Source organism: Pavona decussata, unplaced genomic scaffold, assembly GCF_977016875.1.
Source record: "Pavona decussata unplaced genomic scaffold, jaPavDecu1.1 SCAFFOLD_602, whole genome shotgun sequence".
NCBI classification, from domain to species: domain Eukaryota; kingdom Metazoa; phylum Cnidaria; class Anthozoa; order Scleractinia; family Agariciidae; genus Pavona; species Pavona decussata.
The window spans coordinates 5,008,645-5,028,184 of NW_028145860.1; the positions used below are offsets into that span (position 1 = coordinate 5,008,645).

General features: G+C 39.8%; 1 protein-coding gene and 1 long non-coding RNA gene across 5 annotated transcripts in view; one reads left to right on the forward strand and one right to left on the reverse strand.

The window, feature by feature from the left end:
• Positions 1-19,540, forward strand: part of LOC146449580 (protein ECT2-like) — a 33,795-nt gene that overhangs the window by 12,043 nt on the left and 2,212 nt on the right. The window contains exons 1-21 of one of the 3 annotated variants that reach the window (XM_085101203.1): positions 2,420-3,349; positions 3,846-3,931; positions 5,715-6,095; positions 6,603-6,676; positions 7,067-7,094; positions 7,374-7,473; positions 8,342-8,460; positions 8,886-8,951; positions 9,066-9,264; positions 10,020-10,159; positions 10,674-10,790; positions 11,337-11,405; positions 12,083-12,193; positions 12,600-12,696; positions 13,660-13,741; positions 13,841-13,919; positions 14,874-14,993; positions 15,882-16,032; positions 18,000-18,154; positions 18,666-18,751; positions 19,410-19,502. In XM_085101203.1, coding sequence (XP_084957329.1) covers positions 3,289-3,349; positions 3,846-3,931; positions 5,715-6,095; positions 6,603-6,676; positions 7,067-7,094; positions 7,374-7,473; positions 8,342-8,460; positions 8,886-8,951; positions 9,066-9,264; positions 10,020-10,159; positions 10,674-10,790; positions 11,337-11,405; positions 12,083-12,193; positions 12,600-12,696; positions 13,660-13,741; positions 13,841-13,919; positions 14,874-14,993; positions 15,882-16,032; positions 18,000-18,154; positions 18,666-18,751; positions 19,410-19,502 — 2,414 coding nt within the window. In that variant the 5' untranslated portion in view covers positions 2,420-3,288. Of the gene's footprint in view, positions 1-1,937; positions 3,350-3,845; positions 3,932-5,714; positions 6,096-6,602; positions 6,677-7,066; positions 7,095-7,345; positions 7,474-8,341; positions 8,461-8,885; positions 8,952-9,065; positions 9,265-10,019; positions 10,160-10,673; positions 10,791-11,336; positions 11,406-12,082; positions 12,194-12,599; positions 12,697-13,659; positions 13,742-13,840; positions 13,920-14,873; positions 14,994-15,881; positions 16,033-17,999; positions 18,155-18,665; positions 18,752-19,409; positions 19,503-19,540 lie in introns of those variants that run through there. The other 2 variants (XM_085101205.1, XM_085101204.1) reach the window with 2 other exon arrangements.
• On the reverse strand, positions 10,630-17,553 carry LOC146449582 (uncharacterized). 2 transcript variants are annotated; one of them, XR_014860563.1, is made up of 4 exons: positions 17,450-17,553; positions 14,352-14,698; positions 11,431-11,673; positions 10,630-10,766 (listed from the first exon to the last, which is right to left on the reverse strand). It is a non-coding gene; the product is annotated as an uncharacterized LOC146449582 (long non-coding RNA). The 2 variants fall into 2 exon arrangements; XR_014860564.1 differs by lacking the exon at positions 14,352-14,698.

The window sequence follows — 19,540 nt, forward strand, 5'->3', positions numbered from 1 at the left end:
TCAGATGATAAGCCCGTGAATTACTCCTTGCAAAGTACGTAAAATTAGCTCGGCAAAATCATGATAGGCCGCAAATTTATGTTGAGAACTAAGTGCAGTGCATAAGTGACATTTACAAATTAATAAATTGCCCGCAATGGTTTCCTATTCTTTCATCAGTTGTACTCAGGTATTTTCACTGTTTTTTTTTTTTTCGCTACCGTGCATTATTGAATGTCGCATGAAATAACTACAATGAGCTTCACATATAACCTGATTTAGTTGGCTCAGTCTCCAACGTTGTCGAGGCTTCTAGTGTATAAACGGGCTAGCGCCAGTGATTACTTACTAAACGATTTTCAACATGTTCCCACTGTGCATAAATATAGACGATGGCTCCCTCTATCGGGAACTAAGAAATTTCAAGGGTCTTTTCGAATCAACGAGGCAATAGCTTGGAACACACTCGCTAGTGTGTCATTTCAATGTAAACTTTGTCCTTTGCTGGAATTGGGAAATATCGTAAGAAACTGGACTCCATTTAAACCGGCCGGCTGCTGAATTGGGCATTTCCTGTATAAATATTTGTCTAAATACATAAATAAATAAATAAATAAATAAATAAATAAATAAACAAATAAATAAAAATAAATTTCCATATCGTTTGATTGGAATTTTATATTCTGGTTGGACTACACACAAAGGTCTTTTATAGACCGGCTTTCCTCGTTCTATTCGGTTTATCATTTGTGATTATCAGTTATAATCATATTCTTTTATCTTCACTGGAAACACTAACCTCACTAATGGATTAAGCTGTTTCAGATATCAACAAAAGTCAATTAAGAAAGTATTAGTTTTGCAAAGATAAAAGGGTAAAAGCAATAGAAACGAATCTAATAGCTTTTTTCATTCTTATCTATGACGTAACCAGACGAATGTGTTAAGGAGATAAAAGGGAATGAAATACAGAATACACATTGAAGAAAATCGTCTGGGTTTTGATTGTCTGAGGTAACTAATGTTATCAGTGAGGAAGGGGGATGGGGTTCTCCCCTATAAAAAATATAAAGTCGCGCATCTCACCGTATGGCCTTTGAGCTGTTTTGATTTGAAATTGGGTACGTCTTAAATAGAGTGTTAACAGATACCTATCTCTTTAGTTTTGTTTTTATGTTTTGCACAAAACGAATACCCCACCCCGCTAACAGACCAACATGTTCGTTTTTCAACAGTGTCAAAATAGTGTCTATTCTTAGACTGAGCGATTATGGCGTGACTGAAAAATATCGTGTGAAATCGACACGAAAACCACATTTTCGCGGTAAAAGCGTTGTTGTCTTTCAAGTTCAGAGTCCAAAGTAAGTCTAGACAAACAAGACGGAGAGATATAAGGTTCAAGTTATCATCTGCAATCAAGACACGAGAACACGAAATGACAAAACAAAACTGCCTCTTCTTCTCTGGAAGCCCGTTGGGTGAATGCTTGATAAAATATACAGAACAATCCGTAACATAAAGAAAGAAAAGCCTGGCTCCGGCATTATGTTGCGTAGCTGTGCACTTGAATGCGAAAGTTTGAAGCACGCTGTGGAGCATAAGAAATACTACCCGGCACAGGAATTAATGCTAAGTAGTTTTCAATTTCAGTTCAGGAACTTTCCAAGAACTTTTTTATCAGCAGAGAATAAAAATGATCAAGGTTGTAACAAGAAAAAGCAACATTGAGAAACTAAATTTTGAGGGGAAAATAGTACTTTTTCTGTTCTATTGAAACGTACTTTTCAGTGGTCGCTCAAAACTTTATATCAAGATTTGATTATCACACTTTAAGATTAGTTCATCTACACGCTCAAAAGATATAACCACCTTGCTCTGGGTCATATAAGCAGCCCCGATGGAAAGTACTGCTCGGTGCCTTTTTTTTTCCCACAGACTGGAAAGTTCGACCCACAACACCTCAATTTTACACGACAACAAACAGCATTATAAGGAAGCTTTGCTCAATAGCGGGAACTGATCCAGAGTGAAAGGTCAAGGTGGCACTAAATTCTTTCCGGAACAGAATAGAAAAAAGATAACCCTTTGAATGGAGATCCTTTGATGATGTAGAGTTTGAGTGTAATATTGATCGTTCAATACTTTCACTCGCATTATCAAGTTAGAACCAAGAAAGAAAACGGTCTCGTTCATTTGTTTGCTGATGACGCCCTCGATTTTTAGCACATGTAGTTTTTATTTTTATTGAAACGTGGGATCAAATTTAAAGTAGGTCTAAGCGCTCCCAAAATATCGACTGGACTGAAAGGATATCAGTTCTGCTTTTAATCTAATCTATCAGATATTTTTGAATAAAAAAGACTGATTCTTGTTTCTTTTGTAAAATTATAGTCAATTCTCTTTCCGGCAATAACTTACTCGGCAAATGAGACTGATGAACCGACTATATATTAAATAAGTAAGAGTGAGAGTTAATGTGCGTGTTTCTTTGTTGCACTGGCAGCTCGTTTTAGTCGTTAAAGACAAAGATTAACTTGACTTATAACCACAACACAGATCAAACGACAAATTAGATTGTGGATGGAAAGCAGAATGTAAATGACAAGCAGTTCAAGTCTCGCGGGCAGCAGAATTTTCTAGAAGGATTTTTTGTAATCTGTTGCTTATGAACAAAGTTGTTGTTTTTTGTTGTCGTTGTCATGTCATATTCCTAACACCACAAACGCGCGCGTCGTTCTCGAAACGCTCGAAGTTTCAGCTGAAGCGCGTGTACGCCTTGGTATACAATCTTAGTATATGCGTTTTCAGTAACTCTGAAAACTTGTTCCTATCTTTTCACTGGTCAGTTTCCAAAAGCAAGTGGCGAAGAAAGTGCACAACCACAAAAGATTTTGTTCAGGGTGAATTCCTCTTCGAGGTCAAAGATGGCAAGTTAGACATTTGCAAATTATAATAATCAATCTCAAACTATGTGATTTGGTGCTAATTTTAACCTCTCATAAGCCTAAAAGAAGATGAAACATGAAGTCTGGCCTTGGCTCAGCAAACCAGGAATTTCTAAGTTTTACTACACAACGTACGTTTTGCCTAATATTTACCGCTGAGAAGAAATAACCTCGGCGCAACACCTCCAAATATGGAAATGCCCTATTCAACGGTTGTACAACCGCCATTTTTGAAAGGAAATTTCTTTTGGGTTTTACGCGGCTCGATGATCGCAGAAAATCGAGTCGATTTACTTTCGATCTAACGATAGTTTTGGAAAAGAGAGATCTCAAAGATTTAAGCGACAAACTCACTTTGGACGAAATGGATGCCGACAATTCTGGGCCTTTAGACTCCTCCGATCACCAGAGTGCTTCATGTGAAGGTCAGCTTTTGTAGATTTCACTGTTTCAGTTTGTGTATATATTTTTAAAGCTTGTGTCTCTGAATCTGTACACAGTTAAATATTCCAATTTACTTAATCTGTGGGTTTTCTGTTTAATCTGAGAAATAAGCTATGTGAAATTTCTTTATTTCGTTCTATTACATGTAAAACTTTGCCTAATAAATATAAGCTTACTTATTGTGCATAATTTGTGATTCAAATTTTATGTTCTTATGTACTCGCTCACTTCTGACATCTGCCAATGATTTTAAAAACTTCAGATCGTTTGTTAAATGTACTGTATTTTCGAAGACTTATTCATAAGAATTTTAAGGATTATTTATTTATTTATTTATTTATTCACTTTTTAATAAAAATTAAAATAAAAGGGCGATCTAGAAGTAATTTTTATATCGTGATCGAATCATTGCAGCAAGCAGTTCATGCCATTTTATTTTTTCTTTGAGTAAGATTTTTTTTAATTATCTAATTTTAGGAAGCAATAGCTCCACCATGGAAACTCATCTTTGTGTTGTTGGAAAAGAAAATGGAGAAAATAAAGATCTCATGGAATCAATTGAGGTAAATAAAGAGAGTACAGATATATTTCTTGGCAAATGATTTGTAATTTCAGTTGTAAGGATGCTTTCTTTCTTTTGTCAAAACTGGCTGGCCAAAATAGTCATTTTATAAATGGAGTGCATAATTTTCAAGGTTCAGGTCACAAATTCCTTGAAAAATTGCACATTGAGAAAATTGTATGTACCATTTTGAAGAAATTCAAAGGACTCAAATACAAAGCGTTCTTTCACTAGTTGTGATAAATAATTTATTGAAAGGGCCCAAAGTGTAAGTCCATATATTAAAAGTAACAATGCAGCAATTCAGTATCTTCTTGTCACAAATTAAAAGGATTGGAGAGGCAATAAAACACTTTTTTGGCAATTTGTGTGGATCTTCCTTTATGTTATATCCACCATTTCTTTAAGCCAGCTGTATCTGTATAAAACAGCCAACCTGTATTAAACTGTCGGTGAGTTGGCCTTTCCCCAAAGGTGACCATTTAATACAGGTTTGACTATATTAAATTATGTTTTTCTTCAACATTTGAGATACAGCATGGTCAACTTGTCAAATTTAAATGTGCCAGATAAGTTGTCATCCTTCATGAGTTAGTACTGCCGTTCAGTTTGTCACAGGTTTAAAGTCAAAATGTTTTGGTTTTCTCTTCCTCTTACAATGAACAGCTGGCCATTGAAGCCAGTCAAACTTGCAGGTTCAATCTGTTACGTAATATATCAGGGTTTCCCCTTTGTTGTCTCCGTACAAAGAACACTATGGACCTTCAGATTTTACTACAAGTATGAGATTAAGTACAAGCACGAGTTTTCAAATCTAGTTTGTGTGGCTTTAAGATTACCGCTTGTTACACCAATCTTGTTTCTAGGGTCTCCTTATCTGCTGTTAAGCAATGGGAAAGAGCAATAACTCTAGGGATGTGACTGATTTGAAATTTGAAAGTCGTACCTGTACTCAAACTCTGATCTGAAGGTCCCTACTTTGTAATATGTCATCTTTTGTGCTACACTCATCTGAATGATATTTGAAAAGATTAAGGTAGCATAATCTATTTTTGGCCAAAAAGCTGCTCCAGACGTGGCCACTTTTGTGTCCAGTGTGGAATGCGTGCATTTAACAATTAACTTTTATTTTTGTACTGGCCTTTATGTATGGTTGTCACAAAAATAATCTCTACGGATTATTTTATCCCCTGTGTGTAAGGTTTCCAGTTGAACCTGTGACCTGTCACACCTGTCACAGATCAGTCACAGCTGTAAAAGTGCTTCACTAGATCAGTATAAGTTACGTGACCTTTGGCCCACTTCCACGTTAAACAGTACAGCAACAGCTGCTGTCATTTCCAGCGAGAGCATCATAAAGGGATCAATATTAAAATAAAATCACTGATCAACTGGGGAAGTTTGGAGTAAGATCAAAGTTTCTGGAAGATGAAAACTACCATGTCCCTCTAACACAAAGCCTTCATTTGTCTGAAATAGTAGTAGAAATAATAGAAATAATTTTTGTCCCATGAACCTAGTTTAATTGTCTTACGGCTGTAGCTCCCATGAGTCTCCTGTAGCTCAGTGGTAGAGCATCCGAACTAGTAATCGGAAGGTCTTAGGTTCGACTCCTGATAGCAGCACTCGGATTTTTTTCCGTGTATGCCTGTGTCACTTTCTGAATAATACATCATTCTCAATATTGTTATTATTACTGAATGAACCCTTCTGCATAAATTTATGATAACAATGTTATTGTAATATTGTCATTTGCCTTATTTTCTCTTTTTCTTTATTTGCAGGCTCTAAAGATTCCCATCACAATCCCAGATAATGTGAAGGAAGTATTACAAACAGCTACTGACAACATTGAAATAGTTTTTGTGTGTGATCCTTTTGAAGGAGAGGATTTCGAACTTTTACGAAAAGAAGAGCAAAGAATAATTGGACCGCCAGTAGTACATTCATGTGCTAAACAAGAACAGCCCCTGCCGTACAATTCAAGACCTCTTTACTGTTCAGTTATGGCAAATCATGTCGTATGTTTCACTGGATTTCGAAAGAAAGAAGAACTTGGAAGACTTTGTAATTTGGTTCATCACATGGGTGGTAGTATACGGCGAGAGTTTAGTGGGAGGGTTACACAGCTTGTTGCTAATTCAATACATGGACAGAAATACAGGGTAAGTGAACTACTACAATGTTAGTTTTCTACCAAGAGTCAAGCTGGTGTCTGGTGTCTGGAGATTTTCGTCTTGTAGGGACCAATAACTTCAGCTAGGGACTTGATGCCCACAAATCCTTGATTTAAACAGCAAGTTCTGGTATAAAAGGAGCCCGGCCTGGCCATTCTCACCTTCAGTTGTCAATCAACCATAACAGCATATTAAACAACTGACAAACAACATGTGTATTTTTCTACGGCCTTTACTGGCTTAGTTATCAGAATAAATGTTGTTAAGCAAATTGGAACTTGATGATGTCACATTGCTGTGGTGATATTATGAAATTTTTGAGGCACATTTTTTGAGAGCCTGACGCTTGTGTCAACAACTTTCAACTACTGAACGGCGTCTAAATTTGCATTTCACACCGACAAAGGTGTTAAATTAAGGGGGGCTTGCCCTTTTATTGCGGAACTACTTGTTTAAGAATATTGATGGTTGTTTCCTTGTATGCATTTGTTCCAGGCTGCTGTGAGTCTTGGAACTATGATTATGACAAAAGAGTGGGTGGCAAAATGCTGGGAAAGACGCCATGAGATGTGAGTAAAATATTAGTAATGTTTTGATTAGAATGTTTCATGCGCCCAAAGCAGTGCCATGAGTTTGTTACAAATTTGTACACTGTGTACTGAGAGAGGGTGGGGTACACAAAATTGTCACCTAGTATTCAAAATGTCCTTACTTTGAACAAGCCAGGGCTGTCAATAAAACCGTCCCCAATAACACTGTCTTGTTATTTCAACGGTGATCTCAACTGTTGTGGTTTCATTTTGCTTACTATTAAAAGAACAGGATCATTGTGGGTTATCAACCAAGATGCAAAATAGATTGAAATTTATTCAGTATAATTTACGTGATACATTTTATTAGGTATCAGCAGATAAATATTATAAATTGAATATTTAATAATAACATGAATTGCTTTGCAGAGGAGCGAGTGCAATGGATGAGGGAATGGTGAGTTCTTTGTCTGTAAACTGTACAAAATAATACTTTTTTAGTGCCATTAACATTCAAAACGTCAGAAGTCATAGCCTATGAACAGGCTCCTGAGTGGGGTATAGGGCGGAGACAAAAATTGAGCTTGGTCTGCGCTCAGCTCAGTCCACTCTGCTCTCCATTCTCTTCAGCTCATGTCCCATCTTGGAAAGCCTATCTCTTTATTCATCATTGTTATTGTATAACTAGATTACATAATGTGTTTTAAGATCATCATTCTACATGTATGTGCTACAGGAAAAATACAAGATGATGCCGTTTCATGGATGTTACCTTAGTTTCCATGGATTTTCCGATGATGAAAAGAAACACATGGAAGAATCTACAGAACAGCAAGGTATGTCCATTGTCCCAATTTGCTGAATATTGAAAAACAACATGCAAAACTGGCTTTTAGAGTCTAGCTGTCGTTAGTATAGTTGTTTCAGGTGGTGATGAGTGCTTAACCCTTTCACCCCTAAATTAATCAAAGAACAAATTCTCCTATCTTGTCTATAAGACTACTGGGGAGAAGTTATTACAAATCAAGAAAATTCACCTTGGGTGATCATATCTTTAATTCTCATGACTTCAGGGGTTGAATGAGCATTGAGTAAATACAAGGAGAAATTTGATGCTAATCACTGTTAGGGCTTACAGGGTTAAGGCCCAGTTCAGATACCATACTTCACATGAGCCAAATCAAATTTGAATTTAGACCAACCCAAATTAATTAATCCTGCTTGAATTTATTCAGATGCCAAACTTAATTCAGCTAAAACTAATTCACTGAAGCATACTATGACTAAAGATAAGTATTGCGGATTAGGCTCATGTGAAGTAAGGCGTCTGAATCAAAGCCAATCGACAGCCGTTATTCCTGACTGCATGAGCCAGGCAGGAAAAACAGCTGAGCCGATCCGAATTAGATTGGCCATTGTGAAGTGATTCAGTTGCCGTACTTCACATGAACTTAATTCATTGAATTCGATTTGGCTCAGGTGAAGTACAGCATCTGAACCAGACCTAAGAGACCTTTATCATCTGATAAGAAGAAACCTGCTCTATTACATGATTTCCATCCAATTTAATTATGCATTCTGTATTTCACTTCTCTCCCAACAAGTAAGGGAGAATTAAAATATGTTCAGGTTTCATACAAGCTTCCTGTCAATAATTTTTTGCTGTATATAATGAAACAGTAAAGCAAATCTGTGTTTTTTAAGGTGGGGTGCCTGTGGAAGCCAGTGATACACGCTGTACCCATCTGGTTGTAGAAGATAGTGTCACAGAACTACCAAGTGGTCTGTTAGACCAATCACATGGCCAAGCTGTTAAGCAAGAGGTAAGGCAGGTGCCAATACAATAAAAAAATTTGCAACAAGTAAATGAGAAAGCTTTACATAAGTTGACACCCTAACCTCCTACACATATGCTCTTGGGCTCGTCACATTCCTTCCCCTTGTTCATGGGGACGAATGGGTGTCGAGCCTAAACAGCATCTGCATAGGAGGCCGCTGACACCCTTGAGACCATGCAACCTCATTCTCAGGGTCTTTGCTCTCCCCTTCCCTCTTGGGTGGGGAGCCCCTGGGAAGGAGGTCGCCTTAAGACTAGACAAAGAGAGAGTTCTCTCCCTAACAGATAAATTATCTTCCTTGGAAGGAGCTTTCAGATGGTGCAAATTATCTTGAGTTATTTTGTGCTCACACCATATCCAAGCACATTTTGAAGTTAGCTAATCATCATGTTGTTTTTCTTTGTTCTTAGTGGTTCTGGGCAAGTATTCACATGGATGCATGCGCTGACGAGTCCCTCTATCACTTCACTGCCATGGTAAGCCTACGAACAACATTACTGTTACATCATTACAAAATCACATTGCTACTCTATGATTTTTTCTAGTGTACAAAGAAGTTTGAAAACTCGTGAATATGTTGTCATTCTTAGGATCCCACCGAGACTGCACAGCAGAACACACCAGTTGGCAGTCGGAAGAGGAAACGCCGCAAACTAAAGGACTCAGACCTCAGTGATTTGCTCTCTCCAGACTCTCCTCTTTTCCGTCCAAAGCGCAAAAGCGGCGACCTGTTGTCTGTGTCTGGATCTCTTCTTGAAAACTCATTGGTGTCGCCAGGCACGCCCATAGGTAAGGAAGGGGTAACAGTTCACCTTCAACCTGTTCTTTAAACATCTAGCTTATGATACCCTGTGTAAAGAAAAAAAAGATACACACACACCCTTCAGGATGGGGACACAGTTCTGGTGCCTGACAGGAGTCACATGGCCCCTAACAAATGTACAGGGATAACTAACTGGCTGGCACAGCTTGTGTTTCACAGCTCTGGATATTAATGTCTGAGATTTAGCCAATGTAATTGCATTGCATTACTAGAAAAGCGTTACATAAAAGTGTTGTTTGACCAAGAAAAAGTACATTACATTCAGTATGTCACAAGCAGAGACTACAACGGAAGAATTTACTTGCAGTCTTGCATGCAGTCTGTGTGATGACAGGTATACTTAAAAATATAGACTTTCAAAAAAGTCCTTCCTCCTATTCAATATGGCGCCTTTGTTGCTGGCTCAGCCGCTTAAAAACCTCGCTCCTATCGGCTTTTCTATTGTGAGACTCGAGAGGTGCACTTGTGCAAGTCTAATTAAAAATATATTATTCCACAAATGCGCATTGGATACAAGATGATAGATAGCTCATACACCATGGCCGCTAAACAAATCAAATCTCTGGAGCTGCATTATCCAATGAGTCAGTTTATTCTTACTTATTGCTATAGCTACAAATCCGACAAATAGTTCATATAGACAAATGGCTATGGTGAGACATCTCACTGTAAAAATGGTCTCTTTCATAGTCGCTGTAACTGTTTTTTTTTTTTCCTGTAGAAACGCTAAGTGGAGCCACCTCACAACTAACCACACCCATTGCAGCTCCACCCAAACCTCTGACATCACGGCAGCAGGTAGCCTTGGAACTACTACAGACAGAAAGAAATTACGTGGAAATACTGACCAATATCCTCAAGGTAATGACACATGTGTATCTTATCCAGTGCAAAAAGATTGTTTATCCAGTGCAAAAAGATTGTTGGGGCTCGTTTTTTCAGCAAGTGTACACTAGCTTTCTGAGCATTACAACTATAATCAACAGACTTATCATGATTTTCAGTGAGTATGGTTCAAAGTAGAGGATTCGTTCTTGAAAATCACACGGAAACTGGATGTTTATTAGTTGTGTCTTGCATGATTAGAAAACCATTGTAACAATCCTTCAGATGATAGTTAAACCTTTTGAAATTACCAAGGCCAATTTTCAAGGTAAAATTTAATGCCTTTTCCCTATTATTATTCTCAACTGGAGAAATTAAATCCTTTAGGAGAGTATGGAACAATTTCAAGCGTTTTATGCCCGGTTCAGATTTGGTACCTGGGTCCGGTTTTTTCGGGCACGGGCACTAGTCTCAAAATTTTTTCGGTGCCCGTGCACTACCTAGTCTGAACAGAGCCTTAGTTTGACAATCTCCTCTTCATTGTCTCCAGGTATTCAAAGAGCCATTGGAAAAAGAACCACGTGGCGGGTCAATTATTTCAGCTGAGGACGTCAAGACAATATTTGGTCGTTTACCAGGCATTCTGGAGGTTCACAATAAAATCATGGTGAGAAGGGAATAACCCTTGGCCGTTACTTGTACTTGACAACATTGTACTCTACTCAAGTGTGTACTGCTGTAAATGAGAACTGTGGCCATCTATTTTTTTTTTTTTTTTTTTTTTGGCATTATTTTGAGAAGACATTCAGCACTTCTAGAGCATAAGAACCCAAAACGGAGCAACTATAGAGTACAGGGCCACATTTCGAGAGGTATAACTGAGGCGGCTCGGCGGCTCGCTAGTCACAGTAAGTGTGTGCAGAACGCAACTGGCGAGCCGCCGAGCCAGTGGAAAAGTGGTCTTATCAGTAGTCTATAGTTTAGCTCCAGAACTATTAAAATTTTGATAGTACAGACGAACTTGACACAATGTCATTCCTTTTCATTGTATGTGACACATACAGCGCAGATAATTGTAGTGATCCGTATACAGACGACCTCCTCCTGGTTTAGTCTTAGATTTTTGTTAAATGAGACAGATTTTTAACAAACACTGACCACTGTTAGGGGGTACCGTGAACGTTTGCAATCAACGTTTCCCTGTTTGTTGTAGAACGAGCTTGAATCATTGTTGAATGAATGGACAGAAGACAAATGTATCGGAAACATAATAAGCAGTCACGTGAGTATCTACTATTTAAGTATACCTCGTGTGGTTCTTCTTCTCCCGTGCTTTTGCTTGTTTAGTGTCTCGCAAGAAATGCTTGTTTCTTTGAGTGCCTCTCTGTTTCTTGTGGTGACGCGTTGTTTGCATGTCCTAGCTGTTCTCCGGCACACCTTCTTCCTGTCTATCTACAACCAGTGACACATGAGTTGTTGTTATACTTTCACCTTGATCACGTCTCCCTCCCTTTCTCACCATTCAATGTTGTTTAGAACCTTAAAACGCGCTGCAAAAGAAAAAGATGTCGCGTTTCTTGCGCTATCCAACATTGAACAGAAGGAAAGGGTGCGGGTGGTTGAACGGATTATAACACTCGTTGTAGCTCTGCCAAGTGTTTCAGTACAACTAGGGTGCTATGCACATTCAGCAGCTCCTAGACTTGTACATCAAACTTGTACTTAGGATGTGTGAATTTGTGCTATAGGATTTATCAGATACAGCAGATTCATGGAGGTTCTCTATATCCAGATCAAATCAGAAGGAATTTGCAGAATGAACTTCCTCCCCCCCCCCCCCCTCCCCATACGACGTCAAGTCTGGTGGCAAGCATTGCAACATTGCTCTAGCCTTGTTCCCCCATTTCTTGTCTGTCTCTTTCTTTGAAACATTTTGTGTTTTCTTTCTATTTCACGTAGGCTGAAGAGTTAGTTAAAGTTTATCCACCATTCGTCAACTACTTTGAGATGACAAAGGAAACAGTAGCAAGATGCGACCGAGAATCGCCAAGATTCCATGCTTTCTTAAAGGTAACGCCCATTCTTACTTCCCTCATAATTTTTTCATTCGACCCTCACAAATGGTCCACCAGAATTATTAGCCTGCTTTTCTTTCACCCTCGGCGGGTGAAAGAAAAGCAGGAAACTGATGGTCTGCTCTCACGGGCTACAGAATTATATACCATCAATCCGACCGCAAACCAATCAGAATTTTATCTTTCATCGTGGCCCCATTCATCAAATGATAGTTTGTTGCCCTTATCCTTTTTCAAAATGTTTTAATTTTGAAAGTAGACTCGAAAACAAACTCGTAAGGCAGCTTGTGGATGCACAACACCAATGTGGCTTTTTGTTTGCTAGGAGACTCGTGGGAGCTAAGGCCATTAAACTTGGTCCCTGCAAACTGCTAATGTGTGTTTTTGTTTCCTATCACTAGGCGTGTCTCAGCAGACCGGAATGCGGACGACAAAGCCTGGCTGAACTGCTGATCAGACCGGTTCAGAGACTTCCCAGCATGAACTTACTGCTCTCAGGTAAAACGAGGACGAATACTTTCTACCACTAGCAATAGAGATTTAGAATAACGTTTACGGCAAACGGCAGAAATGATCACGTGACCATGTTTATCCTTCATTTGCCTCTCGCTGTTTAAGTTTCTCAGTAAAATTGAGAAGTTTTACGTTAGCATCAAAGACCGGAATTATTTTGCAGTATTGTTATCTCTGTACTCATTTTTTCAAGAAAACATTAACGCTGGCGAATCTCACGTTTGCCGTTTGCGATAGCCCTAATGTCGTACTGACCTTCTTTTCTCTAGAGCGTTCCAGTCTGTAATCTTATGTTGTTGTTTTGTCAATGTTTGTTTGTTGGTTGGTTTTATTGGTCACTTTAATTCCAGCCTTATGATATAGTACAAATTCTTTCGTACGGACATCAAAAGGATAAAGCTTCATTACAGGCGTAGAGTTGATATGAAACTGTCCGTTTCTATTTGCCGTAGCGATGAGAACTCTCGCCTCCTATCAATGTGGCTCAAGTTCGATTCCCGGACTCGGCATCATATGTGGGTTGAGTTTATTGTTGGTTCTCGTCCTTGCTCCGAGAGGTTTTTGTCCGGGTACTCCGGTTTTCCCCTCTCCGAAAAAACCCCAACATTTCCAAATTTCAATTCGATCTAGAGAGTGTCCCCAATTAGTGTTCTACGCTAAATACATTAACACTTAAATAAAGTGATTTTTTTATATATATTTATGCAACGGAGGTGCTTGATTGTAGTCAGTTGAACTGACTCGTGTTTTGAAAGCAGAGACTCCTTTCCCGGCTTTTGCTTTTACTTTGACGGGTGAAACAAAAGCCGGAAAATGCGTCTGCTCTCGCAGGCTACATTCATTTTATGTGGTTTTGCGCAGTCTCTCATAAGATACGTTCAACCTGATACTTGAGTAGCGCATCGTAGTCATAATACTGTAAACTTAAGTGGTATGTTTCCGTTGCAGATCTCTTAAAGCACACAGACAAGAAAAATCCCGATCACATAGCACTCGGACAGGCGGTGGACTCACTCAAGAACGTCATGACGTAAGGACTTGTCATGATTACTAGTTGCTCCATTCTCCCTCTCTAATATTCTCTTACAGTCTCTTGCTCATTTTGTCCCCAATTTTGTGTTCTTTTCAGTCACATAAACGAAGACAAAAGGAAAACAGAAGGCCAAGTACAAATGTTCGAGATACTCCGGGACGTCGATGGTTGCCCTGTAAGTATTTGCACCTGGGGTCTATGCAACGGACATAACGTTTGCCACGGGCATGCTTACACTACAGTCCTTTTGATGCCAACTCGTGGGTTTGTTTCAAGGCTAATTTACCTACCGTTAAAATTTGTCTGCCGATTTCTTTTTCCGTTGGTGTAGCGCCGGCTGAAAATTACCGTGGGTTCCATAGGCATTTCTTGTGCGGTTTCCCGTTCCGGTCGAAGTCTCTTACTATTTCTATTATGACCCGCGACGATCCCGAACTCGAGAAAGAGAGAGGCGGAAATCGAGCCCAGCCTAATTTACACGTGCTGATCAATCGAGCCGATTTGGTCCAATTTGACAAAGAAAACAGGTGACAGGCAAAAATCGGCCTGATTTATAAAAGTCTGTAGCAGTGCTAAATGTTTTTTAATCTGGACGATTTTCACCTACCAGAAATGTTTTCTCGCGGCGCGCCACGAGGACTCGGGAGAAGCGCGGGCTCCGCGTTGCCCCGCCGGAACATTGGCTGTTAATCGAGCCTTGGCTAAAAGGCGTCACCTCAGGTTCACCCAGTTATGAAACATATGTCGACTTCCTTTGTGGTTCCATTAGTACTGGCTTCTACTTGAGTTTGCTCGCGATGGTTTGCGTTCACTTCGGTCAAACTCAAAATTGTACGCAATTCAACCGAAGTTTTTCGCTGCTTGTTCACCCAACGCCTGAAGGTTGTTAGTTTTGTGGACCTTGTTATGGAGGCACTCGAGTTCCACCTTGCGAGTCTGTCTTGCGAATCGAATCTGTTGGCCACAGTAACTCAACGTTAGTTTGTGACGCCAGTTGGTTTTACCCAAAACGTGCACAGCACCCGATGGCTTGATTGAATTGGAGTGTGCCAAATTTCCTGTCGATTACTGCTAATAATTGTAAGTTCAATATTTTCATTTTCAGTCTTTTTTTCTTTTCTTTTTGCAGGCTTACGTTTTATCCTCGCATCGTGTGTACGTGTCCAAAGCTGATACATTCGAGCTGAGTGACACAATCTGCGGTAAAGGAGAGGCTGTGACAATCTTCCTCTTCAATGACAGTCTGGAGGTTTGTAACTGAATGTGAATGTCAAACTGCCTTATATAGTAGTGTCAGTTAAAATGAGATCATACTAAATGGCTTGAACTCGAGTTTCAGAAGTAACATACATTTGATCCACTGGGCAAGACTTGAGCTAAAAACCTTATTTAGAGGCCAGGGGTATCATTAGCCTTCTAGTGTGGTTGGAACCCATTAGTCTCAGAGGTTTGCCTTATGTCCTTCAGAAAACATTAGTAAATGGTAATGGTTTGAATTGAGGACTATCTATAGTTTGATTCAGTCGTGCTGCCCGGTCTGATCAATAACCATAGACCATGCACAATCAAGTTTACGCTAAAAAATGACAGATTTAGGTGTAGCCTGTTTATGGATTTTCTATTTTCTTACGTGGAGAGACTTACCCAGATGTAATGTTCACTCATCATTCAAAGCTCCATTTCTGACTCGATCGATCACACACCTGTTATTTTTACAGTCAATCCAGGTCACGCGTAAACATTAATTCCAAGAATGAAATGAACATTCGAATTTCTCTTTGTAATGTCCGACGTGTGAATGAAATGTTGGACATCTCTCTGGAAATTGTTCCGAAAAAGACGCATTAACTGAAAAAAAGATTCAAAATACTTGGGAAACAATTGTTATTCTTGAAATATTCAATTTTGCGATGTAAAGAAAAATTCATAGCTTTATACTGTCAATAAGCTAGGGAAATTTATACGGGAACTCTGAAATCTCGTTGGCGATTTTGAAAACTGACATGTAAATTTCAAAACTCCGTTCAAATTTCAAAAATATCGTTCACGCGTGACCTGGGTTGACTGTAAATCAATGATGGTCGCAAGTTGCGTTTCGTAGTAATAACACAAAATTTCCGTTGTATTTTACTCCCAGGTAACAAAACGACGCGGATTAAAAATGATGAATAACGTGCCTCTACCAATGAAAAGCCCGGCAGGGCGCACGCCACAAAAGGCCTACAAACACGTAAAATTCATGCCCCTATCACATGTCAGACGCGTGGTAGACATCCGGGATAACGACGGTAAGTGTGCGAGGGATTTATGATTTTTCTCTTTAGCTTTTCAACATTATTAAACAACAATTGTTGCATAACAATATTGATCGCACGGCTAAAGGCCAAGTAATACGGGCAACATTTCCTTACAACTTGTCGCGCAACAAATATTGCGTCGTTAGTTGTTTGCTGCGCGTATTACCATTTCCGCGCGCAACAAATTTTCATGTTGTAGAAAGTAAACGTCGTTTCTACTTGTTGCAACACGAAAATTTGTAGCGTGCGGAGGTGGTAATTCGTACAACAAACGACCGCAACTTGCGACGCAACATTTGCAGCGCGACAAGTTGCAAGAACGTCATTTAACATCACATCAACATTCACCTCACAAATATTGTCGGTCAAATGTCTTTAACAAGATGTGCTTTACGTTCTTACATTGTTAGAATGTTTAGCCGAGGCTTTAGATGTGACCTTCCGTATTTTAGTGCTTAGGCTGATTTAAGCCCTGGTCAAACGGCGCATGATAGTCAATGTTAGTTAGTAAATAAACCCCTTCAGGCGGCTGGTATGTAAGCTGATAATGTCCGCGGCTGAGAGATTGTCCGAACGCGCGCTTTGACTATCATCAACTATCATCGACTATCATGCGCCGTTTGACCAGGCCCCAGTTGTTCAAAGGCCGGATAACTTTATCCAGTAGATAAGTCACTATCCGACAGTTTCAATCCATGCAAAGATTTCAATATTTCCTCGTTCAAAAGCGAATATGCACACTCTAACCACAGCTTAGTTGGGGAGTGTACGAAAACCTTGGGCAACATTTAACGTGAAGTATATTTTAGACGCTGAAGAGTGCCTTATCCAGCGGATAAGGTTATCCGGCCTTTGAACAACTGGGGCCAGGGCTTTAGCAACAAAACGGGAACGTCAGTTGACAACGGAGCGCGCATCAAGAATACCCATAAGATAGTCGAAATAGACTCCAGACTATTCTGCGCGCTCTCGCGTCCTCAAATGACGTTCCCGTTCTGTTGCTAAATCAGCCTATTGCCGCTCGCCGGCGTTCTCGCCTGTTTTGTTCCTCCCAAGAACACAACCCGCAAAAGAAAAGAGGAACGACTATTTACCTCGTGGATAAGTCGTTCGAGTAGAACCAATGATCAAGGGCGTTAGTGCACGCCTTATTTATGGCTGCGTTCGATTGATCCTATTGCGGAATAGGAATACATACAATGATTGCAAGAAATCCCTCACAAGAGGTTTTTGGAGTTACTAGAGTACAAAAAGGCTTTTAAATTATCACATATCAACGGACGTTTGCAGAAATGTCTTCCCAAATTTAATTAGAAAGGTAAATCTAACAGCTATTCCGCTTATTCGTATTCCGGAATACGGTCAATCGAACCCAACCTTAGTGTTTACCACGGAAACTGTTCCCCACCTTCCTTCGAGAATCCGCGAAGTCTACGCTTTAACGCATGCTCCCATGCTTTTGTTGACGAAACTGCTCTTTGCAAGACATTTGTGGGAAAGATAATCGCAACCTGGATGGGAAAAAGAAGCGCAGCATAATTGAAATTCGCCTTTACTTGTTTCATTTCTTTCTGTTTGTGTCAATCAGATACGTCTTTTCTCTGAACTTTCTCTCCTCTCAAGTGCACTGTAGAGCCTAGTTTTCACTAGCGACGCAAACACAGGCGTAACCACAAGCATAAGAGCTTTTAGTCAAGTGAAAAAGAACGCGACGCAAGCACAAAGAAAGGAAAGATTTTGATCCTTGTGCTTATGATTGCGTTGAGGCCGTTTTCCAGTAAAATAAGCACTCTTATGCTTATGCTTGCGCCTCTGCTTGCGTCGGTAGTGAAAAGCAGGCTTAAGGGCACTGATTTCGTTGAACTCCTTGATTTTTGAGTTAAAGATTGTTGTTGTAATTTCATTTTATACATTCATTTTTGTAACACGCAATATATTTGTTTTGTTTTTCTCCGCAGAGTGTCAGAATTTGTTTGGTATCATCTACCGCTGCTCACAAGAAATGAAAGAGAAATTGTTGATGTTTAGACTGGTGGGTGATGAAATAAACAAACAGGAATGGCTTCAAAAGCTCACCACTGGACTCGCTAACACAGCATGCACGGCGGACACTGTAAGTAGCCACCTACCCCTCCCATACGAAACCATTAGACCAACTTTCACCTCAGGTACTACCACAATATGTCAAAGAGAAGACTACCCCAAACCCCCCCCCCCCCCCCACCTCATTCTATGCGATATTGGATAACAGCTACTCTCCCCTCGAGAAAACGATTAGGACCAATTACCCATCCCATGCTGGAAATCTCTGAATAGTTCTGGAGAAGTTACATAGAAACCAGAGTTGGAGTATGTTCATTGTGTCAAGATATTTAGACAACTAGTGACAAAACCTAAGTTTGAAAAAGTTATATTTCGGTACGAACTATACCATCATCAGACTAAAAAATATGCATATAAGGTATAACAATTAGAAGGCGAAACAAACAGGATACTCATGAGTTCTCTGCCGGATTTCAATCCATTGTTGAGAGAAGATGTTAGGCGTTTGATCTAGTATGACCCCTAGTTATGTAGGATCATTGTGAGCTTGGAACTGACTCAAATGCTGGTTTGCTTTTCAGGAAAATTTTTTGTCCACAGTAGATCCACAGGAATTGATGTTGACTAAAAGTGACATGTCAAATGGCACCCTCAGTCGCGCTGTCAGGTAAGTAACACGCAACCTTTTTTAATAATCCCATTACAGAGGTTGCTTCGTGGAAAGAGCTCACGTACGAGTCTTAGATTCGCCGCTCTACTTAGCCAAATCAAACTACTGCTAAAAAAAGAACGAATGTTTGGTTTATCAGCAGAGTTGATAAGGTAAATTGGCTAGCGTAAAGAGATTGGAGAGCTGACGTTTCAAGCGTTAGTTAGCCCTTCGTCCGAGTGAATCAAGTAATTGTGGGTTGTATGTGTTTATATAGTGAGCAATGGAGCTACGCTTTTGGTGAGAACATGGCAAGTTGGAAAACAATAATAAATTAGTCGAATGAAAAGCGTTCGTTGTTTGTTTTTCCACGTTACCATGGTCCATCCAATAGCGTAACTCTACTGCTCACTATATAAACACAAACAACCCGCAATTACTTGATTTGCTCTGACGAGGGGCTACGGAACGCTCGAATCATCAGCACTCGAATCTCTTTACGGTGACCAAGTTACCTTTAGTTATCAACTCTGTTGATAAACCAAACACTCGTTTCTACTCCCCACCGACGCAGCACTACAGTTTCTAACGAAACTAACCCCCCCCCCCCCCCCCCCCATCCATACTGCAAAAATAGTTGAGCGCCGGCTGACTTGTATTACTGTTTTGTATTCAGGGTGGCGAAGCGAACGACAAGAAAAGTCAGTAGAGCGCTGTCCATGAACAAGACGCCAAAAAAGGCGGGAAGTTTGAGGCGGACGACTTCCAGGTAAGTATCTAAGAACTGGACAAACCAGTTTTTACCGT